The 26,969-nt window shown below is 45.7% G+C and overlaps 1 protein-coding gene across 1 annotated transcript in view; it reads right to left on the bottom strand.

The window, feature by feature from the left end:
- Positions 1-26,969, bottom strand: part of PROZ (protein Z, vitamin K dependent plasma glycoprotein) — a 219,946-nt gene that overhangs the window by 74,740 nt on the left and 118,237 nt on the right. Inside the window, exon 6 of the mRNA XM_085622318.1 lies at positions 1,264-1,361. Coding sequence (XP_085478444.1) covers positions 1,264-1,361 — 98 coding nt within the window. The remainder of the gene's footprint in view (positions 1-1,263; positions 1,362-26,969) is intronic.

Genomic DNA, 26,969 nt, shown 5'->3' with positions numbered 1-26,969 from the left:
ACTTTGCATCACTGTGCGCCAGCGACAGTGTAAAGCCTTAGTAAATTTTGGCCTCGGTGATTTTTGACCACGCCATTCCCAGCGTCAAACAAATTGGGCTCCTGCACATATTTATGTACAAATTAAACACTGAATCAGGGACGTGTCAGTGATTAGGGACTATGGGGCCGATTACGATGGCAGGCTGACTCAGTCCACCTGCTATCGTAGCGGTGCCTGCAACCGCCCACCTGTATGGCGGCAGTCCCGCACGTAGCATTATAATGCGACCACCACCGTGGGGGTCGCATCTTGCATCTTTACCATTGTGGTGGGTGCTGCTACCTGCAGCACCGTCCACAATGTTAAAAATTTATGAAGTGCATTTGCTGCACTACGTGGCAGGGACATGTGGGGGGGTACCATGGGCACCCCCCCAGTGCACCACAAATGGGGGGCCCGCAACTGGCCCCCAAAACCAATCTTCGTCAGCCTTTCAATGGTAGTTTATCCACCACGGAAAAGCTGCCTGCGGCCGGCATCGTAATTTGGCGGACGGTGACTGCTAGGCACCGCCACCATTTTACGCAATGTGGACCATCCGCCAGGCAATACTAACGATTGACTGTGGTGGATCCATGGTAGGCGGTCTTTGTGCCCGCCACGGTACGATTCCCCCAGCCAACCTAATTTGGCTTGGCGGGCAGGGAATCGTAGTCCGATGGCGGAGGGCCAGCCACCGCCCGGCTGACTTTGGCGGGCCTTCCGCCATCGTAATCGGCCACTAAAACTGGACATTTTCATCAAAAACTCATTTGTCCACAAGTCGCAATCACTGAGAGAGTCAACCAAACCTTTCTGGTGGCTGTATGATGGTGTCGGGCATGCTTTGAGGGGTTGTGACCAAACAGTACTGGATAAAGCACATTTATTAAACGTTTCTTCTATAAAGTAAACTGTACATGCAGAGTAAAAAAATAAAACATGGCTACAGTACCCATTATAGATATTTCTCTACAAGAGCAAATATGTTTATGTGCATACCACTACATTATCTGACCAGTAGAAACACTAACTGTAAAGTAGACAAACTTTCGTGCCACAGGTAAACATCAATGGCCTGTTACATTATGTTTAGGGCACAAAATACTTACTGTAAATGATGTGTCATAAGAAATGTATTACGTCAGTAGTTAAGAAACCAAATAAAAAGATTGGAAAGTCTTTAAAATAAATACACATTGTTACCATACATCTATGGCATCACATATTTTTTTCACGTACCTGCCATGGGAATTGGGCCTTGCGTGTCTCAGTTTGATTACTGGCATTCCCTTGCACTTCCACATTCTGTTCTAAAACTCTCCCACACACATATGGTTCTGTGGGTGTTTAAAAATAAAATACATATTTACAGTTCTTCAAAGATTCACAAAATATACACACTTTATGTGAAATAGCCATGATAATGTAGAATCGTACTTTGGTAACTATTAGCTGTGGGAGCAAAAAGACAACCCAAAATTAAGACACCCACAATTTATCTCAATCAGAGGTCCCATATTTCACTGGATCTGAGACGGTGTTAAACTTCAATTTCATGAAGAAATATGCCCTTGAGTTAAGGCACCTCCCAAAGCATCAAAAATCTGAAATACAATTCATTAATTAAATTAAATTGATTGAGAGTGTCCCACTCAGTAACTGAGCTCTCGATCAACAAAAAGTTTAAAAGTTTTATTATAGAATTCAAAAATAATGTTACAGAGTAATTGCCATGAAGGCCCTTGATGCAGAGTTATTCAGAGAAAGCAAAAAATATCTGAAGTTATTCTAAGTACCAAGTGGGCAGCAAAATCAGGATAGAAATGGACAGCATTCCTAGTAGAACAGGAAAGTCTTCTGGCTCATCTCCAAAATCAAGGGTATTTGTAAATGATTTTAGCATATTTAAGTATTAAATCTGTATACTTACTGTGGTATGAGCAAATGTAGCTTTTCATCAGCAAATCAAAGCATATCAAAAATAAATGTCACATTGCCTTAACACCTAAGCACTATACCACTACAATAATATTATTCAGCACCCTCTATGTTAATATCATCCAGAGATGCTAGAACATAACTAAATAAATGAAGAATAATGTGTTATGTGAATGAATGGACTACATTGAACCAATGGAAGGACCATGAAAAGTTTCAAGTTGTGACTGAAAGTTAATCAAGAAAAGGACAACAATAACAGTAGAAATAAGCCAGTACGTCTCAGCATGACTGCATGCTGCAGAGTTTGCAAGAAGAAAAGTTGGGTGGGGGTAGAAACATGAGTGACAGGGGTGACTTCCATCTTGGACAAGATGGTGTTTATGTCTACTCTGAGGCCTAGGTAAACAAATGATAGGAAAACCCCTTTTTGACATATTGTGATTTAATACAGCATTATTTCCCGCTGCCAAGGACTATTTCTATTATTAAAGGCCCTAAACCAGAAGTATAGGCCCTAGCCTTAAGCAGGGCCCTATAACGAGGGAGGGAGCCTTTAACAACCCGTATGGTTGGAGACAGAAGCGCTATAACACTATTAGAACATTCCATCCACTAAAGGTAAAATGTTCTAAACTTAACAGTGTGATACAGAAAAACAAACATAGGAATGTTGGAGCAAAAGCCTGCAGCAACCATTGTTGGCCCTGAGCCACTCAATTGTCATCAATGGAGAGATCAATATATGAATGTTCTAGTAGACAATGAAAGCATAGCACATATTTTCTATGCCAATCAGAAAATAGAACCAGGAAATGTTCCTGGTGAAAATTACCTATCTATTATGTTTTATTGTGGGTGGTTCCCCATCTACCTTCTTTTGAACCTGATGTAGGGTCGAAAATGCTTAGTAGCAACAGTATCTCTTCTGTTTTTTTCACGCTTGTGGAATTACCCAGAGACACATAAAGGATCAGGAGAAGCAGCCTAGCAAGAGTTATCTATTGCCTCTTCTTCTTTTGGGTCTCTTGAGACCCAATACACTGGTAGAAACAGCAGCCCTCTTCGTTTATCCTCACACTGTCAGGACTCAGTTCAGGACACTCGCATGCGTCAGGGACTCTTGCAGCGACTAGTGCCATGGAAGTCAAAGTAGGCAGAATACTGGGTACAGAGCTGCCCAAGGTCACACAGCGAGTCAAAGGAGAAAGGGAATCCTAACAGAAAGCTCTGTACAAGAGAATAAGAGAGTTAAGGCTCAGAAAGGACAGGCCCTTAGAGGTGATTTAGCATTCAGAAAAACTACACACAGGACGGATATGCAAGACATATATATAAAACAACATTAACAATAAAGGGAATGTGGGCCAGACCCAAGGACCATACCGACATATGTATGTACTATATGTAACAGAATGTAATGCTCTTGAAATTATATGTATCTACTTGTCTAACTATCAGCGACGCAGCTGAGCGATATGTAAAAGGCAATAAAGTTTGTTTTAAAAAAGAAAACCAATAAAGGGAATGTGGGGTAAAGCACTCGTAGAGAGGTGTGGCTGACTGGTTAGAGGCGGCAGATCCGCAAGCAGAGAATCGGCCAGGGACCAGGGTTCAATTCCCGACGCGGCAGGGTCGTGGACCAGGGTCAAAACGGACTCGATAATTCTCGCCTCGGTACCTACTCTAACCAGGAACACACTCGGCAACTCTGGGCATTAGCTTGCCTCATCTCCACAACGGCCCCCACATTCGCCGGGGATGCCTGGTTTCACCTTGGAGATACCCAGGAGGGACCATCTCACAGGGATAGCCAGGACGGGTTCCCCAGCGGTCTACAGCGCCACGACGCCTCAGGGCAGCAGTGCGCTTTACAAGACACATACATTTACATTTACTCGGGAGCTCCACACGGTAAGACTGAAGCTCAGTAAATTCCTCACCCACAATTGCTGTTACAGATACTGACTGCAAATACCCACATATCGGATATGCATGCAAAAGTAGGGTCTGTGGAGCTGATAGCTAAGGTGATGTTATAAGTGTAACTCAAAGACAATACTCACAGTGAACAAGAAACACCACCTAGGTTGTCAGCTGTGCCCACGGATCCTGGCAATCAAACAGGACCACGCAAGGCAGTAACAGCAAGGGGGTAGAACTAAACACAAGCACGATGGACAAGGAACTAGCAAGGAGGAGTGCCTAATAGGAAAGGAAGACAAGGAGCTAGCAAGGAGGAGTGCTTAATAGGAAAGGAAGGAATCACAGGACACACTTGGCAGAAAGCAAGTAACAAATATACAAGGTAATTAGAAGCAAGTCAGCAGGAATAGAAAGATTGCAAACTAGGAACTGGAACCAAAGAAATGGGAAGAAAGGCAGGGACTGGAAAAGGATATACAGAAGGGGAGGCTACAAGGGTGTACTAGAATAGTGCAGGTTCAGGAATCAAGAAAACAAATTAGCATTGAAGGCAGTCATGGTGCAGGAACAAGAATTGAGCTAAGGCTCAGGAGTCAAGGTAGCACTGCAGGCAGTGCTGGTTCAGGAACAGAGAATTACTAAAGCTTCAGGAGTCAAGGTAGCACTGTAGGCAGGGCTAGATCAAGGAAACAGGAAATAGCTACATCTCAAGAAACATGGAGTCAAGAGAGCACTGCAAGCAGTGCAAATCAGCAGCCAGAAATAGCTGAAGCACAGGAACAAAGAATAACTATAGCTCAGGAACTCAGGAAACAAGGTAGCACTGCAGGCAGTGCTAATTCAGGCACAAGGAATAGCTATAGTTCAGGAATTAAGGAACAGCAAGGATTAACTATAGCTCAAGAATCAAGTAATATCACGCTACGGACGGTGACTCACGACCAACGAGATGGCGACGGGCCGCAGTGGTCGCAACGCAGTTCAGGCCAAGCTCGATAAATTTGCATGGCAGGGGAGTCAGGTGGGGGAACAGTCTAATCCCAAAGCCCCAGGAAGTCGACCGGAGCCCACATTGCAGGACATCCTCTCAGCAATCACAACTGTGTGCACCTCCCTTGAAGCCAGCATAGCCTCTGTGGCGACAGAGGTGTCCCTGATACGGGCGGACATGCACAAAATGTCAGAGCGAGTAGGGACCGTTGAGGTGACCACAAACAAACTTAAAGCTGATTCGGAGCTTCTCAAGCGCCAAGTGTCTGAGCTCCAAACGGCGCAGGAGGCGCTAACGCTGCAACTCGATGACTATGAAGGCCGGATGAGACGCAATAATGTTCGCATTTTAGGCGTGCCAGAACGGGCGGAGGGGCCGGCGACCGACCTCTATGTGGAAGACTTGATTCTCAAGCAGATTCAGCCAAGGGGCCTTTCAAAATGTTTCTCCATTGAACATGCCCACCGTGTCCCGGGGGGACGACCTCGGCCTGGGGCCCCACCCCGGCCAATTCTGGCGAGGGTGTTCAACTACCGCGATCGCGATGTAATCTTACAAACAGCGAGGGCGGCCCCTCCAGTGGTCATCGATAATAGCAAGGTCACCTTTTTTCCCCGACTTCACCGTGCTGGTCCAGAAGCTGCGGCGCAGTTTCCTGGAGGTGAAACGCGCCTTAAGGGAGCAAGAAATCAAATATGCCATGTGGCTTCCCGCCAAGCTTCACATCGAATCAGAAGGGAAACTTTGGTTCTTCACCCGTCCGGAGGAGGCATGGGACTGGCTTGATGGCTGGAGAACTGTTGGTGGGGGGACCCCGCAGGCCCAAGGGGGACACTGGGGGACCTGAAGGACGTGGCCTCAGGCAGGGGACGCTGACACAGGACGACTCGACGACCGGCGCCCGGAGGGGTGATGGACTCGGAACTGCAAGTATACTATCTATCTAGAGAGACTGAGGTTCCCGCTCATCCTTTATTCAGACACCAAGACTGTACTTGAGGAGTTCTTTCTTTTTCTTTTTTCTTAAGTGGGGTAATTCAGCTGTGTTGTGGGTTTGATGTGGAGGGTGGGGTGGCTTCATGGGTGGAACAGATTATTGCAGCAGAACTATTGGCCTGTTGGTGGACTGTGACAGTCGGCTCTGTGATCTCGACATACTTTACTATTTGAGGGCTGATGGGTCGGGCGGGCACTGTTTTCTTTCTCGATGCTCTAGGGAATGGGGTTGTATCACGTACCTTGAAATGTTTGGGGTGGGTGACAGGCACTCTGCAAGTTGGGGGTGGCGGGCGGTTTTAGGTCCGTTATGCAGGGAAGCAGGGAGGGGAGTGGGAGTTGGGGAGGTGTATCGGGAGGGATTTTGGTGTTTGGCATTGTTATGGTTTTTTGTTTTAATCTGTTCTATGTCGGTGCATGATTATGTTCGCCGCTCACACATTCGAAGCAGTCGCAAGGCGATTAGCGCTCACAAACTTTATATCTGTAGTCTCTGGTCCTGGGACAAGGGTCTTGGGGGGGGGAGGCCCAGGGGACACCCCACAACTATAGCCGCATCCTGCTGCGCCTGATCCTCCCTCGACCCATATAATGGCTAATGCCAGTACGCTTAAAATGGCACGTTGGAATATCAATGGTCTTGGGGATAAAATTAAACAGGGTATCGTACTGCAGTATATCCAACGGCAGGGGCTTAATGTAGTAATGCTGCAGGAGACGCATCTCATTGGCACCACATGTGGAGCCTTAAACAGGAAAGGGTATCGGCTATTGGTCCACTCTGGCTTTACCTCGGGCTCCAGGGGAGTGGGAATTCTTCTCCGTAGGAACTGTCCATACATTGTTCATGACTCCTGGACGGACGCACAGATATGCGGCAGTCACTGGTACATGGGAGGGGACGGTTGTCAATATTGTTTCTGTTTATGCCCCCCCGGGGTTGCAGAGAATGACGCTACATGCAGTGGGTGCCTTGCTTTTGAAATTGCCCATGGGGATGTTGGTGATGGGTGGGGATTTCAATTTGGCCATGGATGGGTCTGGTGACCGACTGCCAGCTCGGGAGGATCCCCGCGGGGCTCACAACTACTTGAATTCACTAATGCTCTGGGGGTGGTGGACATTTGGCGATGGCACAATCCTCTACACACGCACTTCACGTTTCAGTCAGGGGTACATGGTAGCCAATCTCGTATTGATCACTTATTTACACATGCCCAAGACATTCACTCCTTTGTGGGAGCCTCCTGCATTGCTTGTGGGATCTCGGACCATTCCCCTGTCCTGACATCTTTCACACTGCGTTGGGTCAGAAGCCCAGGTACCCTCACCGTGCAGCCATGGGCGTTGAGGGTCCCCCACATTAAGGATGCATTACGGAAGGACGCGGAAAACTATTTTGTGGACAATGTGGGAACGGTTGACTCGGCCTTGACTTTCTGGGGAGCGTTTGGAGCCGTAATAAAAGGTAGGGCCCTCTCCTTGGTGGTTGGGTACAGGACTGAGAGGTCTAAAAGAGTGGGTGGGATGGAGGCTGAACTGTTAACTCTCGAGGCGTCCACCGCGGTCGGCGCTGACCACGAAGTGCAGCATAGCCTCAAAGTCAAGAGGCAGGACTATAAGCAGTTGCTTTTGGAAGAGGCCACAATGCGCGCGCTTTCCTCATGACATAGGGTGTATGAACTTGGGGAGCAAACGGGCAAACTCCTGGCATCGCTGGAGCATAAGGAGCAGGCCTCTCGGTGGGTCTGCGTAATAGTATCCCCGGACGGTACGCGTCTCACAGATCCCCAACTCATTGCTGATACTTTCGCATCTTATTTTAAAGAGGTCTAGGCTGCATCACCGACTTCTCAAGCAACATTGTCTAATGGCCTTCTGGCCACCGTGGGAATTACGAGCATCTCCCCACAGGACAGGGAAGCGCTTGAGGTGGATTTCACTGAGACTGAGATCCAAAAGGCTATTCATGGAGTCCGCTCTGGCAAGGCAATGGGTCCAAATGGGCTCCCATTGAGCTTATTAAGCCCATGTCTGCACTGTTGGCCTCACATCTGCTTAACCTCTATAAGGAGTGTTTCGAGTCGGGAATTCTTCCGGCTGATATTCGTAACGCCGCCATCGTGGTCATCCACAAACCTAACAAACCGGTAGATGACTGTAAATCCTATCGTCCTATTTCCCTGCTCACAGTCGAGGCTAAAATCTTGGCTAAACTCCTGGCTAATCGACTTCTGCCGTATATTCCTGACTTAATTCACCCTGACCAGTCCGGCTTCATGCCGGGCAGAAATACGGCCCGCAATTTACGGAGGGTGAACGGGGTCCTTGGTAGCATTACTACTATCGAAGAAGACGCGATCCTCCTATCTTTGGATGCCAGCATGGCGTTTGACACTATCGAATGGGAATATCTGTTCGCAGTATTGGCGCGCATGGGGTTCGGTCCCAAATTGGTACGATGGATCAGACTATTATACACGCAACCTACCGCGCATGTTACGGTGAACAACCATAGGTCAGCCACGTTCGCACTGCACCGAGGCACCAGACAGGGGTGCCCCTTGTCTCCCCTGCTCTCCGCTCTGGCTTTGGAGCCATTGGCTGTTTGGGTCAGGGTGGATCCGGAGATCCGGGGGCTCAAGTGGACGGCGGATCATGAGGACCACATTTCTTTATAAGCCGATGATATTCTGCTATATTTGGCATCCCCAGCGCGGTCGATACAACGAGTGCTGCACATTTTTCATATTTTTGGGTCCCATTCGGGCTACAGTATAAACTGGTCTAAGTCCCAAATGTTTGTGTTGCGGGGTGTTCATCCGGCCAGTCCTAGGGGCTACGAGATACCAGTTGCGGGACGCGGCTTCCGCTATCTGGGCATATTCGTCACCCCAGATGCGGATCTCTTCCTCGAACACAACCTGGTCGGGCCTCTTCAACGTCTTAAGTCAGACGCCCTCCATTGGCGATCACTCCCCCTCACACTCCTGGGACGTGCGTCCCTGTTCAAGATATTAGCACTGCCACGCTTTTTATATGCATTGCAAAATGCCCTGATACTTATACCAGAGTCCTACTTTGCCCAAATCGACGGTGATCTCTGGGGCCTCTTATGGGAAGACAGAGCCCCACGCATCTCGTTATCCAAACTCACGATGGGTTGATACGATGGGGGAATAGGGTTGCCGGATCTACGACTCTACGATCAGGCCTCCCAGTTAGTCGCTATTAACTGCTGGGTGTTTGGCCGATATGATGACCCTAACTTCCGAACTGACCGCTGGCTCGGGGGGACGGGTGGTTACAATAAGGCGCTGTACACAAGCCCCCGTAAATTGCAGTTAACTGGCCCCACCGCATGCACGTTGGAGACCTGGCACAAAGTCACACGACAAATGGGATGGTCCAATCGCATGACTAAGGCGACACCACTGTGGGAGCCTGAAAAGCTGGGTCGACCCAGTCAATGCCCTGGGTTCGATAAATGTGCCACAATAGGGATTTCCACAGTGGGGGACGTGTGGGTGGGGGGGAGGATTGCATCCTTTGGTGATCTTCAGACTAAATTCTAACTTGCGCCCTCGGAGGCATTTCGGTACCTCCAAATTAGGCACGCCATTTTGACAGCTATACCGAGTAGAACCCCTCTTCCCGATTCGTCCCCCTTGGAAGATAGGTTGCTACTGGACCCCATGGACCGCAAGGCCATTTCATTCACATACAAAAAACGTATTAATAACCGCCCTGTTCCAATGCGGAAACTGAAAGGGAGTTTGGAAACGGCCCTGGGCGTTTTAGAAGAGGAGGATTGGCGTGACGCATTGGCCTCCCCTAGGGAAGTAGCTATTCCCATGCAGCTCCGGCTAATCCAGTTGAAAATCCTCCATAGAGTCTATTTTGATGCTAAGCTCTTGCACCGTCTGGGTAGGCGTCCTGACACGCTCTGTCTGCGACATTGTAATCTAGTTGGCACCTTTTTTCATATTATATGGGAATGCCCACACATATAACACTATTGGGATGCAGTCACCCGTCAAATGTCAAGATCATGCGATAAATCGCTGCAAAAGTCCCCCCGGCTCTGCCTGCTAAACATCTGGTCGGCAACTGACCTCTCCCTGGCTGAACAGGCTTGGGCTGCAATGGACTTTGCTATCGCAAAGCGCAACATTGCACAGAAGTGGGGGGTGGAAGGGGCCCCGTTGGTACGAGATTGGGCAAAGGATATAGACGCGGCCAGTCGCTGAAAAAACGGTATTCAAGGGGGGGGCAGCCCTGGGAAGTGGGACCACCGGTGGGGGAAGTGGAACAGATACCGAGGCGGGGTTTGTGTCTCCCCTACGATAGAGCTGCGGCGTGAGCGGCTGAAGAGGTTGGACCAGTTAGCTTCTGAGGCTGTGGCCTCACCCACTCCAGAGTAGAAATATACCTTGCATATTCTAATAATTTGTTGCTGTTTCTCTGCAGGCGTCCTCCCCTAGTAATGTGCCCCATGGAAAGTGGCCTAGGGGCCAGAGGAACTACAGAGTTTGACAATGTGTGGGGAAATGTTTGGAATGTGGAGCGCTGGTCATATTGTGTGGAAATTGAAATCAAAGTGATGATTCATGTAATATGCCGATATCTTGTTTTTGACAAAAAAAATTGTTTAATCAAAAAAAGAATCAAGTAATATCAAAAGCTCAGGAAACAAGGATCGGTCTCACCGGTACACAGCTACAATGACCAACACTGGACTGAAGGGAGCTGGGTCTTAAAAGAGCTCACAGTAATCACCTGCATCAGGTGTGAGCAGGCTAGCAGCAGCCAGCCACACGTGAGCTGAATTCCTCCACCCATCATTGGCCTGCAGGGGTGGAGACAAAGCAGTGAGCAGGGAATTCTAGGTAATGGAGGGTCAAACATGAGCAGGCTGTCTTCAAGCATGAGCAGGCTGGCTTTCACAAAACCCAGCATGGATCTGAAATGATTGACAATTTGCAAGTAGAATCCAAATGACTGAAAGTAAGTATATGCATGAAGGGGAGGGTCTGGAAGCTTATTAGAACACCTGAGAACCCAACAATTCAGCCCCCTGGTGATGGGCACGAGAATGCAGGGAGCAAATCGTGACACACACCTGTAGATAACTGGCTTGGGCAATGGAAGGCAGCTGTTGTGTGACCTTATAGCGTTTGACAACAACTGTCAAAACGTCTTATTGAAGTGCCTCTTTTGGACATGGTTAGCCCCAACGTTTTGCTGGAAAATGATGCAATTTCGACTGAAAGTGCACTGGGTCCCTGCAAACCAGGTCCCCTGTGCCAGAGTTCCTTCCCTAAACTGTACCTTTTGTTTCCAAATTGACACAACTTTAGCACCCATTGTAAGTCCCTAGTAAATAGTTTCTCTGGTACTCAGGGCCTTGGCACTGAAGTGGGACCTCAAGGGTAGTAGCATGAATTGTGCCATCCTAGGGAACCCTCACCATGTCTATGCATACTGCCATTGCAGACCGCGTGTCTTGGTGCAGACAAAACTGAAGAGTCGACATGGCACACACCCCTGTGTGCCATGCCCACAAACTCAGCATGGGATATAGGTAAGTCACCCCTCTAGCAGGCCTTAGCCCTAAGGCAGGGTGCACTAGATCCACTGTGAGGACATATCTACATGAGCAGATATGCCCCTGCAATATCCGGATAAAGCTGTTTACATCGCATGCGTTTACAACACATTCTTTTACAACACGGACGTTACAACAACCGCGCTGTTACATCGCAGTACCATTACAACGCAAGTCGTTACAACAACTTTGTGTAGGGGGTGCGCTGGACGTAGGAATAGTATAATTTACCATTCTAACTCCAGTGTGTGCAACAGTAGGGAAGGTGTTGGAATAGTAAATTATACTATTCCTTAGTTTGGAGCACCCCCTTTAGCAAGTCGTTGTAACAACTTGTGTTGTAATGGTGCTGTGATGTAACAACGCGTTCGTTGTAACGACTGCACTGTAATCGCATGCGTTGTAACGCATGCAATGTGATGGCTGTTTCCTGCAATATGCGTGTTGATTCTTGGGTATTGTAAGTGAACAGGGAAGCCATAGAGAGTACATGGGATGGACACTCATCATTACGACTTTCTCCACTCCATGATGTCTTCACTGTAGTATGGGATTTTTGGTACCAAACATCTAATATTACTAAACCTGCACTGACTCTAGTGTCAGATTTATTTATATTTGCACCCGGAGGACCCTTTAGAAGGGCCCCCTGAAACCTAGCAACTTCTAGTGTGTTCCTGACTGGTCTCCACCAGCCTGCCACTACTACACATGTTTCTGGACCCATGGGGCGAGAGCCTACACTCTCAGGGGCCAGAAACAATGCCTGCCCTGGGAGGAGGGGCTTCACACCTCCTCCAGGCAGGAACAAAGGGTGGGAAACTTCAAAGGTGATGCCACCTTTGAACTCCAACCCACTCCTCTCCTGTTAGCAGCAGATGGCTACCTCCTGTCCTGACCCCACTTACGGCAGGAAGACAGGTGAAAAAATTAGTCAGAAGCAGAGGAGGGTCCCCAGTCACTCTTCTCCACCCCTAAGGTGGGGCAGGCGATGTGGACCCCCAGCTCACTTTCAAACATCTTGAAGATGGGGAAAATAACCTATCAGGGTCAGGATTATGCCCACCACCCACCTGGGGTGAGCACTTATAGGATGTAGTAACCCCAAAGGTAGGTAGCCCATTGGCTACTATCTGCCGCTCCCTTTATTGCCTCTTAATGCAGTATTTAGGTGGCACCCTTGAGCCTTGAATTTAAGATTCAATAGACAAAAGAAGACAAAGGTCAAAGAAGAGCGCTGACCCCGAGGACAGAGAGCCTGGACTGGATTTTAGTACGAAACCCTGCCTGCAGCCAAAAGACTCGACAGTTGCTGAACACAGTCTCGTACTGCCACTGAGAGATCCCTACAAACTCCAGGGGCCCTCCATCAGTTTTTCAAATTGCCTGAGAACTCCCATGGAGTGGAGGAGCTACTCCCCTGCATCGAGTCCGAACACTTCACTTGCAGCTCCCTGGTCCCGCCGACACCACAACTGCACAGGAGAAGGTACCATAGGTCTGAAGGATCAACTCTGCCTCCTAACCAAGTTTGGAGTCACCAGGATCTTCTGGAGCTGAACAGCCCCAACCTCGGTGTACTGAACATCCTGCAACCCAAGACCGACTACAAGAGTCATAGCCAGGCTCCAACTGCCTGAGGACTGAGCACCCATGGAAGGATGTCAGCAGCCCTGAGACCCACTAGCTGAGTGGTCCAGACATCCTGCACCAACACCTCTGAGGTGTTTGCTCCTTGACCGTAAGGTGCACTGTGCGCACCAGAGCTTGGATCACCTGTTTGCTCTGCACCCACCCCTCTGGCCGGGAAATCTTCAAAATCTTTGTGCTCCCATGGTCCCCAGGCCCTTGCAACCTCTACATTCTTGTGAGTGCCCTTGGACTTGCCTACAAGTCCCCCTGTGCAGCCCGTTTTAGGTGCCCCCCCTCTTTGTACTGCACCAGCTATGTACTCTCCACGCACCCAGCTCCTGATCGAATCCGGAACGCTCCTGACAAACTGCTGGTAGAACTTGGGAACCTGGCTCCCTAACATTCGAAATCTAGAAGGTGAACCCCTAGGTCCTACTGCACTGGGATTTAATGCATTCAATGTTTTTCTTCATAGAATAACATTGCACGTAATTGTGCACAACTGTATATTTCCTGTACTTACCTTTCTTATTGTTGAAACGTATTACATGCTTACCTGTAACTGAAGTTCTTGATTCATAATATATATAAAAAGACTTGTTATTTTTCAAATAATTGGTCTAGACTTCATTCTTGAGTGTGTGTTCTATTTATTGCCTCTGTGAGTACAGCAAATGCTTAGCACTACCCTCTGATAAGCCTAACTGCTCTCCCACACTACCACAAAATAGAGCGTTGGTATTATCTACTTTTGCTTCTGTAAACCAATAAGAGTATCTCTGACCTCTCTGCACAGTGTACCCCATTGTGATGCACTATGTAGAGCGGTGGGTTTGCTACACCTCTTTCTCAACAGCAATGATTACTTTAGGGAAGGTATTTTGCATTTGCTGAAACACATGCTATGAGATTCTGGAGTCAATAGATAACGTTTTCCTTAATATGGTCAGGGGGTTTCCACACCCAATCCCGTTTTTTTCAGAAAGAATAATCACCCATTTTAGAAATGTGCTCAAAAGCACCAATGAGATCATCATCTCTTCATCATTTGCTCTTATACAATGCACTAAGAAACCCAACAAGATATTCAACCACTCAGAACTACATTTCTACCAATTCTGAGATTTTGCCACGTCATTTAATGATGGAGGAACTGCTATGTTTCTGATGGTGGAGCCTCTGCTGGCTCCACTGTCGGAATCCTTTGCACTGCGACCTGTCAACCACAGAACCATGAAGGTACACTGAAAGATGCTCAACCCTATTTAGTTGGGCTTCCACCATTGATTTCTCCTGCTGGGAAGGGGCATGCTTGGTAAAGCTGTTCCAGGCAGGGAAATGTAATCAAAAAGATTTCTTTCTGCAGAGCAAAAAGGAATATCAAGTCAGTCGCTACAAAATGGTGGACCATCCAGCATTCAATTTTGTCAAAAGTGTAGCACCATACCAGCGGAAACACGTTGGTAAATCAATGCACATGCGTCAAGTGGGGATTTTGAAATACGACGGTGGTCCTCTACCAGAATGGATAAAACGAGGACCTCACATTGACAGCAGTCTAATGGGCCACCCACGGTGGCGTGAATGAAGCCCTATGATTTTATTTGAGATCGATATAATAACTAGGGTGAATTCTGCAAAACATAAAAATAAGATTACAGTGTGATGTACATGTAACTGCTTGTGTTACTGGTTTTTGCCATTATTGTAACTTTTTAAAATTACGGTGAGTAGTGTCAAGCATTCAAGTGGAATCATAAACTGCTCCCATGTTTTTACCTTATTACCTGGGTTCTTGATAAGGTTTCTATTCTGGATGCAATTATACAGATTATGAAATTTACACACTGTATTAGCAGAACCCTTCATAAGAAAATCAGTATTAGAGCCTCTAAGGCTAGGCCACTTCTTATTCAACTGGGTTTAATGCCATCAATTTAGAACACGTAGTGATGATTAAGCTTGGATCTAATATTCTGCTTAATCAATCCCAGGGTTTGATCTACTTAGCTGGGGATGAGGGATCCCCATTCCCCAGTAGTTGGGGGGAAGATTTGTCAATGAGCACTGAAATGTAGATCAGCGCAATTTGGACGTTGCTGTGATGTGTTTCTTCTGTAGCAGTTCAGTAACCTTAAAACCAACTGTTTAAATATTAGCTCTCATGTCTTCATGATGTTCTAGGTTGATTTATGAAGAATTGCTCTTTCCCAACTCATCAGAATTGTACCCTTTGTTTATTTGTTGATAACGCTGTTCATTTTGGTGAAGTAGGTATCGTGCTTATGGGTAGATGGACATAGAATTGACTGCTACCTGTAGTGGTATCGTCAATAAAAGTCCATCTGGCTTTCACATGCTTATGAGGGTAGAATCTATTTAACTTATAACCTTCTCAGATAGATTCTTAACGTATTGTCTTGTTCTCTTTTATCTCAGAAGTAGGATGGTCATGGGTTGTGATCCTTTGTCTTACTGTGACTTTGTCTTGGTACCCAGGCAGTATATTTTACATCCACTGTATTTCATGTCCAATGTTTTGTACTAGAAGACACATTTGGGGCCATATGTAGGTAAGTTTTATTTACCGATTCATAAATAACGAATTTTACCGAATCGGTATTTATGAATCGGTAAGTTATATGTAGGTAAACATTCGGTAATTATTACCGAATCGGTAATAATCGGTATTCATGAATCAGAATTTACCGATTCGGTAAATACCGAAGTGGTATTTACTGAATCGGTAAATACCGAAGTGGTTTTTACCGAATCGGTAAATACCGAATCGGTATTTACCGAATCGGAAATTCAAATACACATGACTTGATGAATCAGCCAATCCTGTGCAAACCAAACCCCACCCAACCAGGAAGTGGCCACACCCAGGCAGGTGCACACAATCAACAGACTCTGGAGAGGCTGGGAGTGCAGAGCAGAGCAAGGGAGCCAGTGCCTGATTGTGAGCCTCAAACTGACAATGTCCAGCCAGGAGTCAGAGAGAGATGGAGGGGAAAGGAGGAGGAAACAAATATTTAGCCCTACGGAACTGCAGGTAGTAGTGGAGGAGGTGGTCAAGCAGCACCAGAAGCTGTTTGGAAATCAGTCCCTGCAAGTGTCTGAGTCGGAGAAGAGGAAAATCTGGCTGGGAATCCAGGCGCAGGTGAATGCAATCGGAGTGACCCCCAGGGACATAGACGTGCTGAAAAAGCGGTGGTATGACCTACGCATCGTCACCAAGAGGAAGATGGGGGAACTGCAGAAGGAGGCCAGCCGGACAGGAGGGGGAAGGAACAGGGCACCTGCCCTTACAGAACTGGAGGAGCTGGTGGAGTCCAGAATAGAGCCCGAGAGTGTCGTGGGGATTGGGGATGCCGACAGCTCTGCCAGAGTCGCCACCAAACAAGGTAAGACGCATGCACAGCAATGTGGCCCCCCTACCCCTATCCCAACTCCCCAAGTGGGCAATGAGTATCCCACTCCAGTCCATGTGTTAGTGCATACTAGCAATGCATTATGGGAGATGTAGTCCGGGAAACCCCAACCATGAACTGAATAGCACAGAACAACAAGGCATGTTACACACATTAGCGAAAAGCAGGCAGAGGACAATGTGAGAGTGTTTCAGAAATGTATTGTGATGCTAGCAATGCAGGGCTTCAGGTACACTGAGCTGATGTTGCATTTCTGTCCACAGACGATACATTGCGCAGGACTGCACATGAGACGGGAGGGAGGGCACACCGGAAAGACAGCTCAGGGAAGGCCACCACCAGTTCTGGCCAGAGATCAGCACCACATGCAGCCTCACCACCACAGCCAGCATCACCACCACAGCCAGCATCACCACCACAGCCAGCATCGCCACTCATGCTGGAGTCACCGGCATCATCACCGCCTGCATTGCTCAGGTCGGGGAGGCGTGCTGCTTCCAGGTTGCAAGTGTCGGAGTCCTCATCCGAAGACTGGAGGGGGCCGGAACCATCCACTGTGCCCCTGGATGGCAGCCATGCCAGTGTGCCCTCTGCCTCTGAGGGAGCACACACAGGTGCCAGACGTCGCCGCAGGGCTCGGGTGCAGAGTCCACCACCATAGGGAGAGAGCCATGGAGTGTTCTCGGGGCTGGAGGCCACCATGGTAAAGATACAGCACCTACAGGCAAGGGCAATGATGTCAGTGCAGCGGCAAATGCGGGGACTCCAAGATAAATTTGTAAATATGGACAGGGGCATCAGCACTATGGCTGAGGGAATGAGTGAGATGGCTGCGGGCATGCGGGACATGTCCCAGTCCGTCATGCTGCTGTGCAGTAAGTTTGATGCAGACAGAGCTGCACGGCGCCGGGAACGGCAGAGAAGAGACAATCATACACGGGCAGTCAACCGGCTGGCAACTGCCACTTCGCTGCTCTGCAGGCGCTCTGTGGCAATGCAGGAGGGTCTGACGCACTGCAGCAATGACGTCTCAAGGGGGATGGTGAGGGTCACCAGTGCACTGGAAGTACTACTGACAAGCCAGTCGGCCACAACTGGTGCTGGGGATGCTGTGGACAGCGTAGAAACCACCAGCAGGAGCAGCAATACCCCCCCTGTCCCAGATACATGGAGGAGCAGCAGGCGGCATGGGGCTGCCACTAGCGAGGATGCACAATCAATGGCATCTCGCACTGTAGTGCGTGGTCGCAGACACTAATGCTGCCCAGTATAGCATGAGACATTTGGGTGAAGTAACCCTTGATTTGCAACTGGTAATTGCACTATATTGAGAGCACAGGTTTTTCTCTGTGTTGTGGTGTAGTGCCGCATAATTAAACTACGTCATGCCATCCAACTACTGGCTGTGTCCCCTTATTACTCAGAAATAGTTGCATGTGATCTCTGCCCGTCTCTCTCTCCCATCTGTTGCTGTTGCCACTCCAGCTGCGTTGGCCTCTGGCTGTGCAGACTCATCATCATTGTCCTCATAATCAGTTAGCTCCACCTCTGTACCTCTCCTCGTGGCAAGGTTGTGCAGCATTGCACAGGTGGCAATGATTTTGCAGCAGATGATGGGTGAGTACTGGCGTGCGCCTCCGCTTTTGTGGAGGCAGCGGAACCTGCTTTTCAATAGTCCAAACGTGCGCTCCACCACATTGCGTGTTGATTTGTGTGCCACATTATATCGTCTTTCACTCAGGGTTGATGGGTGTAGGTAGGGAGTGAGGATGAATGACCTCACGGCATATGCACTATCGCCTAGGTGAGTAAGAGAGTAGCATTAGTCACATGCCTCAATACACAATCATTTGCAATCAGTATTAGGGAGCGTCACAGTGTATTGCCTAGCAGGTATCCTTCTCCAAATTCTCCGGCAACCAGGCGTGTGTAGATCCCACTGTTCTGGAAGATGTAGGAGTCGTGGGTGCTCCCAGGAAACTTAGCCACAATATCAGTGATTATGTTGCCTGCATCGCAGATTACCTGCACATTTATGGAGTGGGTGGACTTTCTGTTCCTGTAGATGTGCTCAGTGGCTGCTGGTGGGCAGATTGGAATGTGTGTGCCATCAATACAGCCTATGACATGCGGGAACTGTGCCATCTGGTAAAAGTCTGTCTTGGTTTTCTGCAGTTCAGCCTGTGTGTTTGGGAAGCTGATGTAGTGTTGCATTCTCTGCATCATGGCATCCAGGAACTTCCTGAAGAAACGGGACAGGCAACTCTGGGATACCCTGCCTACCGCAGCTATCACCCCCTGGTAACTGCCAGATGCAAGTAGATGTAGGCTACAGAGAACCTGCACATGTGGTGGTATGGCATGCGCCCTTGTTGTTGGCTGGTCCAGGAGTGGGTGCAGGTCCCTTATCAGGTCCATGATGGTTTGTGGGTGTAGCCTGTACCTTTCATGTATCTCAGCCTCAGTCTGTTGAAAGAGTGTGATGCGCTGTCTGTAAATGCGTTCCTCCCGTCTCCAAATCCTCAGACCTGCTGCCTGTAGACGTAGGCGCCTTGCAATCACATACAGAGCAGCCATGATGTCCACGCTGTTGCATTTTGGGATTGCTTATATGCACTGTTGCTGATTACCACCTGCTTTCAATCTATGTTAATTACCGACTCTTAAATACCGAATTTCATGGATTTCTTAAATACCGAATTTACCTACATCTCTTTTCTCGTTTTACCACTTCATATTTACCGAATCGGAAAATATGTATTCGGTAAATATGAATCGGTAATTTAGAATTCGGTAAATATGTATCGGTATTTACCGATTCATATTTACCGAAACCTTCTTTTTGGCCTCCTACATCTCAATTGACTAAATACCGGTCGGTAACGGGATATTTACCGAATTTCGGCCGTTACCGACCGGTATTTAGCTACCTACATATGGCCCTTGGTGTACAGATTTCTAGAGCAAAATGGACTTATCCCTTACGTTCACTGTTTTGTTGTTTGAAAGCAAATGTAATAGTTTATAGGGTTTAGCTTTTCTATTCCCTTAGTTTATGAAGATTGTGCTAATTATGCATGCATACATTTTAGATTTATCTGTAGGGAACTCTTCTTTTATGAGATGATAGTGTATGCATAGCATGGTATGCCCTTGGATATTAGCTCTTGCATTTGGCATGTCTGAAGTGAAATGAAATACACCACTAGGTTTTTTCAGGGCGGCCACAGTTAGTGTGTCAATACTCTGTGAGGTTGCCTTCTTAAGATAAAGAGAGGCCGATGGGGTGGCAAGGCCTTTTCATTCCAAGCGGCAAAGTTATGGAATTCCCTGCCCAAAGAGCTACGCTTGCAAACGAATACGATTTTGTTCAGAAAGGCATTAAAAACCTGGCTATTCACCAAATCTTAGATTGGAAGCTGTCTAACCCTAATCCTCACTCAGTGCCAAGGCGCCTCGGCAATAGAGCGCTCAATAAATAAGTCAGTCAGTCAGGTTTGTTGTACCCTTATTGCCAGGATGGAATGAGAAGGTCACTGGTGATCTCTAAACTCAGTCTGGATGAGTGACAGTGCCTGAAGGGGAGTAGATGAATATCTGCCTACCTGTGAGTATCTGAGAGTTAGTTAGACAAGATTAAATTGGGGGTCCAATCATTCCTGTATTGAGAAGTAGAGCCTGCAAGTGCCCAGCAAAAGGGACTCTGGCCCTCTCAAGTTCCAAAATGGGAGCAAGAGAAATAAGCTCTTTCAGGAGGTCCCAGAATGAGGCAGGCCTGTCTTGGAAGGCAAACAAGACCCTCAGGACACAAGCAGGGTAGCTTATTCCATTGGTCACCTTGGTCCCAGAATAGATCCACCGTTGGTCAGTCAGTCTACCAAGGTAGCGAGGGGTGTACTTTGCTGTGCTGGCAGAACATCACCTGCCATACTTTGAGATCTCAGCCAGAGAAGCAGAGATCTCTGTGGCTTAGACAGAGCTTTTGTCACTGCTGCACTATTGAAGGCACTGAACTTTGCTGACCTTAAACAATCAAACTTCCAAAGAAGGAATTTGTTATTAAAACAACAAAAAATAAATGCCCTTCACACGATTGGAGTTTTCTTCCAAACTGTGGGGATCATTTCTTTGGTTTTGTGTCCAGCATACTTTATTCTTGTCAGGAACTGCAAGGGAAGGACACATATTCCCAGGCATGAAAAAAGTACACTAAAACAGTGATAGCTGCTACATGGAAGCAGCAGTGGGGTGAGGTGGGGGTAAGGGGCGGGGGAGATGGGTTAAAATAAAATCACTTACCTCCCGGCCGCAACCTCTCCTTCGTCCACTTCCTGGCTTCTTGGGACAGACAGGAAGCAGGAAGCACCACGGCTCCCAGGCTCCATGCAGCCAATCACAACAATGCAATGCAGTGTTGAGATTGGTCTGAGCACCGTGACACAGTGCTCAGCCAGTGGCTTGAGGGTGTGGGCATGTTCTCCATGCAGGCTGTAATGCAGCCTGCATGGAGAACATGGCATGTGTGCATGACTGTTTTGGGAGGCCCAAGAGGGCCAGCCAAGTACACATGCTCACATAAAGGAGTGCAAAACACTCCTCCCCCTGCTCTGACAGCAGCCCACCCCACAAAGACACTGCAACAGGGAACACTAATATGATAACAACCTTGAGAAATTATCATTTTATTTCTCCTTTTTTTACACTGCAAAAAGCAGTGGGGGGACGCTCCTCCGCCTTAGCAGAGGAACCACTACTGCACTGGAACGATCCCCTAAATAAGGAAGATGGTTTTAGTTACTTTGGAGAGTGCCAAACATCCTATCGACAGTCGGTCAAAGGTTCCCAGAGGCTGAGCCTGTGTAGGCTATGCTGACAGAAGCATATTGGTTCCCCCAACTCCAAATAGAGATGGAAAGGCAAGTTTTGTGGAAGGTATATCTTCCGGAATTTTATCTTTGAGTTACACCCCCATACACCCAATCTTCATACGTGCTCCCTGGAATAAAGTTGAGCCCACCTCCACTTTTAGGAGTAGGGTGGACCCAATGATGAAGCATGTCACTATTAAAATGAGAGAGGGTTGTCTTAAAGTAAAGGGTTTCTTTCGCTTCCCACCCAAAATAGTGGGTATGTTGCCACCTGGCGTACAGACGATTCCCCATTTTTCGCTGTTCCTAAAGGAGCCATCTTGGTTCCAGAGGGTATATGGAAGTACACCCAGTCTCATTTAACTTGAGCAGCAATAATTTTGCCTGGGTGATGCATGATAAGCTGGAAACATTTATAAAAGATTTTCCAGTGAGGCAAGGGGTGCCTTTCACTCTTCATATGTATAGTTGCAAATTGCTTAGTGAGTTTGAGGGTGATCCTCATAGCATTGTGTGAGAACAGTTATCCTACTCTACATTTTGTACGTCATTCTCCATTTATCTCTTTAGATGCTTCCAGGATGTAAACATCCCTAAAGGTGTGTAATAATATTTGTGGTCCAGGAGCATGGCCGTTAATTTGTTGAAAACAAAGGTCTTGATTTTTCATTTCTATGTGGTACTATACATACTTTTAAGCTTGATGCAGCCCAGAAAACTAAGGGGGGATTATTTGAGTCTTTTTGGATAGATATATATGATAATTTAACTTGCTGCCACAGTGCATGAAGAGTAAATGTTGAGCAATTCTTAAGTTTAATAGAAAATCGAGGAGCTGTAACAACTGAGATTTTAGAGGTGTAGAGATTTCAGACTCTCTCATTGTCTGTGTGCAGCAGAAATGTGGAGACATTTGAGCAGTCAGCTCTTGTACTAACTAACAACAATTTATTTAAAACAATACCACATTTTGCTAACTGCATTGTGTTGCTCCCTTTTTTAAATTTAGTCTATGGGATGTGATTTTTCAGATGCATTTCTAGCCTGTAGGCCTTTGGGTGAGTATATAGCGCCAAATCAAAAACCTGCCAGAAGCAATGAGAGCTGGCTACTCAAAGCTGCTCAAACCCCTGCGGGCTAAATATATTACAAATACTTCTAATGTGATCGGTTTATCCACATATTGGCACCATCTGGAGCTACTTCCCAAAGGTGAAATGCTTGCTCATCAGCAACCATAATGCCATAAGGCGTGATAAGATACATTGAGGGCCATAGCAATCACTAGTTTATGTTCCAGTTCATAGGCACAAAAATAAAAGATGATAATGGCCTATATAGATGTCATCAAGCAATTGGAGTTGAAGACTGTGTGCTAAGTACAGGATTAAGTAGTTTACCAATTTTCACTCATAAGCACATGAAGCCTGACTCCATAACTCAAATCAAATTGTTGCCCTTCAAAGACACAATTACTCGCTTTCTTTTTTGTGTTTCCTATCATGGTCTGTGAGATTGTATTTGCAATTATAAGGTCAGGGAAGTTAACAGTGCTCTGTATCTCCATAAACTGAATAATGATTGAAGTACACTCAATGAGATTTCGAAAATATGTAAGAATAGACTGGGGCAAGAGAATTAAATGCAACATATTATCCTTAAAAGGTTATGCATAGGAAAGAACCAACATAATGGAAATACACGCATCCTCAAAAACATCCAAAGTGTGCTAAGTGCTCGTTAGATATTGCCAAGTTTCATAATATTTATCTGTTTGATAATAAACTATGGCTACTGCGTTCAAGTTTTGCAGAATGTGACTGGTATTTGTATGTAAAGTATAGGATCCAATGAAACATTTCAATTTTTTCATAAATTGATATTTATTAATTCATGTATTTTATTGACTATTATTTTTATATATTTATATTTATCACTCTTCGTATCTGAAACAAAACATATATTGACTGATTGCTCGATCGGTTGAAAAATCGAACAATAACAACAAAAGATCCATCATAAAACCACAAAATGGCACAATAAAACAACACAAAGTAACAGTGACACCACAACACAACAAGACAAAGGAAGAACAGAAAGTTACAGACAACACAATAACAACACACGAGAACAAAACAACAATACAGCACAATACCACAACCTATTACAACAGCATAACAAAAAAACTCAGTTACATTGCTTTGTCTTGTTTTGTTGTTATGCTGGTGTTTTATGGTGGTGAATAATTATGTTTTTTAGGTATGTGTTGTCCTTCATTGGCATTATGTTATTATTGTAAAGTTGTTTTGTTCTGTTGTTTATTTGTATGTGTGTTGTGGTTTTAAAGTTGTTTGAATTTGTTGATCTATTGTACTGGTGTCTTAATGTTGTGTTGCATACCTATTGTTCTTCTGTGATATTTAGTTTTTTGTATAGTAGTGTTGTCAAGCAGCCTTGTTGTTGTGTGGCATTATTTTTGGACCTCATGTATAGTCCTTCTTTTTAAACATGCTTAATCATTTTAGTCACAGATTCCGACCACCACACATTATAGCAGTTACATAACTGTTAATCTGACATTATGTTGGTTCTAGGTTCTTGTACTTGCTTAGCATCAGAAAGAATTTGCATGGAATTCTGCAGCTATGATGATGTGGCAGAATTATCTTGTGGAGTAATTGTTGTTTATATCTTAAGAAGTGAATGTGCTCAATTCAGTTGGATGTATCATAATTGTGTCTCCATGGTCAATCAATCAATCAATATTCTATATTCGATTTTTTTAAAAAAATCATAAAAGACAAACACTGTATAAAACAAAACATTGAGATTAACTTCAGCACAAGTTACAATTTCAGTTGCTTTAGAACCCCAGAGAAATAAAACAGACTGTGGGTGTATTTAAAAACTGTAGTTACAATAATGCAGGTCTGACTTGAATGAAATTCATAGGCTTTAAGAGTGGGCGTATAAGTTTAAATCATAAATGATTGTATTTCGGGCAAATCATGACAATGTGTAAAGTGTGATTAGCTGAGACATTATCACAAATACACATGGGCATCATTGAGTCCTTAAACAACCATGATTAGAAGGCAAGAATAAATTAAGCCTAAAACATGTCAAAAGACGTCGCTGGTGGCGGGACTGATTCCAAGTAAGATAGGGCTCCAGTCCACTAACAGTTTTCACCAGTATCGCATGATGCTCTAAATGTTTGTGTAGTGCTACAACCTTGCGGTCTTCTGCCATCATTGACCTATCTATGATCGGGTTTAGCTATACTACTTGGATTGGTATAAAGCTTGGGTCTCCCTTAAAATTTCATATTAGAGGAGATACAGCCTTGGGATCAAGGAAGAGTTATCCATATTCATGCAATCTTGCGTGATCAGCCTGTTAAGACCTAACTCCTCCTCTGTCCTAACTGACAGCCAGAGCTTCAGGGTACAGAATTGAAGCTGATCAATAATATAGCCAAACCCGGCTTTTCATGCAAAAGTTCGATGGGTGTGCTTTGGGGAACCCCCAATCGCCCCCTGAGAAATTTGTTTTCAGCTGTTTGAATTGGGGCGACAGGCCCATATCCCCAGATACCACATCCATAGCTGGCTAATGGAATGCACTTAGCCTTGAACATTTACAAGACTTTATGTGAGTGCGCCCAAGCCGATGGAAGAAATCGCCTATGCTAAAAGTAGCCCTATTGAAAGTAGTCACATTGTGGGATATAAGCAAATGTCAGTTGAGGCCAAAGTCTAATTAAACACAAAAAATAACGAAATGTATAAATATGGCTAATATAGTGACCTTCTGCTAAAAATGTCATAGTTTTTGTTTTAGGTGGGCCAAACAGTATGTGTGATTTATAATAATTGGTGGATAGATCAAGGCTGTTCATAAAATCAATAAAAAGATTTAGAAGTCTCTTTAACCCCTTAGCCGTCGAACAAAATGGTCGTTCTACTTGCCTACTTTCTCTTCTCACTTCTGCTAGCTGTGCTCTAATCTATTCATCAAGGCACTTCTTAGTAGACAATCAGATAGGTTGTGTGTAAGGAGGCATCTGATGACTGTACCGGGAAATCAGATCGAAATGTTTTGTATTGTTAAGAGACATGAGCTAAATATGGTCCACGGCCTTTAAGGGTAAAATCTTTCATTGAATAAAGGTCTCTCTGTATAATGGAGAAGCCCTCTCTACTCCTGTAGAGCAAATGTAGGGTTATATATCTGTATATAATGGTGTTCATCTATAACCATGGATAGAATTAAAGAAGTATGCAGCAATGATTCGCTATGAAGAAAGAATATTTAGAGCCACCCGAAAATCCATCAACCATTTTAGCGGGAGACATCACCAATGTGCTCTTTATTATTTCTTGGTTTTCTTATCTACGATCTGTTCTTATCATACCTTCTCAAGAACGTGTTTAACATTAATCTATGAGCTATCTTCTAGCATCAGTTTGCTGAACAATTAAGACAGGAATTTTGAATTCATGGTGGTGAACAATGAGCCTAAAAACATTGAAAGCTCTTAAATCTAGTGGCAATCATAGTTAGGGATATTTGTCCACTGGCAAGGTCTCAGATGGAGTAGATTATGGTGTCCAAAAGCGATGCTAACTAAACCATTCTTAATTTTCCCATTTATGAAGGGGCTTCCAGAATTACTCACTGCGTTTGATGCCATGTTCTAGGTCCTTTAGTGATTATATCACATCCCAACAATGCAAATTAATGAATATTCCTCCTCAAAGTAATATTCTTGATGGCTTGTTGCCATTACCACTCGGCCCTTCATGATCAATCACACTCAATGTAGTCACCGATTCAAGCAGGAGTGTTACATATTCTGCAGGTCTGCATAGATTTTGCTTGCGAGTAAAATGATGGGCAACAGAACTACATACATCTATTGTAAGTGTAATAGATTGCAATAGTATTTCTGAATTGTTGCATAATGACTGATTGCCCAAACATGTATTCCTAAAAAATGCCTCCAGACCAGAGTGCTGCAAAGAAGTCATTTTCTTGTACAAATAGGTCAAGACTGTGGCAGGCACAGGAAAGAGTGCATGCCCAATAAAACAACACACTATCTTATTGCCAGGGGACAGCCTGTCAGGAGTTTGCAAGTTGTATCTAGAAGTGGAAGGAGGAATGAGCTTCTCGAGTAGTTTTTTATGCACTAACTCTAAGGGTCACCAATTACAGGTACTAATTGAGCACACGGCAAATACTGGTACTGCAGTGTATCTTATTTACCAGATGCACGATTTGCACATCATTTTAAGTTTTGGACCTTGGAATGAGGAACAACAGGATAACTATGCAGATGCAGATTCAGATTTCGTATTAGTTTGTAAGTTCGCCTGCACAATTTGTGTCTGGATGTAAGATTAGAAAATTACACAGGCAAACACCTGAAGGGAGTAACATTAGCACTTTTGCAGAAATCCAGATTTGAAAACAAACCAGAGGTAGCTTCCCTAGAAAGACTTACACTCTGCTTGGAATGATGGCCTTTAGTCTTATAGTATTTGATA

The sequence above is a fragment of the Triturus cristatus genome, chromosome 8 (genome assembly GCF_964204655.1).
Source record: "Triturus cristatus chromosome 8, aTriCri1.1, whole genome shotgun sequence".
NCBI classification, from domain to species: domain Eukaryota; kingdom Metazoa; phylum Chordata; class Amphibia; order Caudata; family Salamandridae; genus Triturus; species Triturus cristatus.
This window is presented reverse-complemented; position numbering and strand designations above follow the sequence as displayed.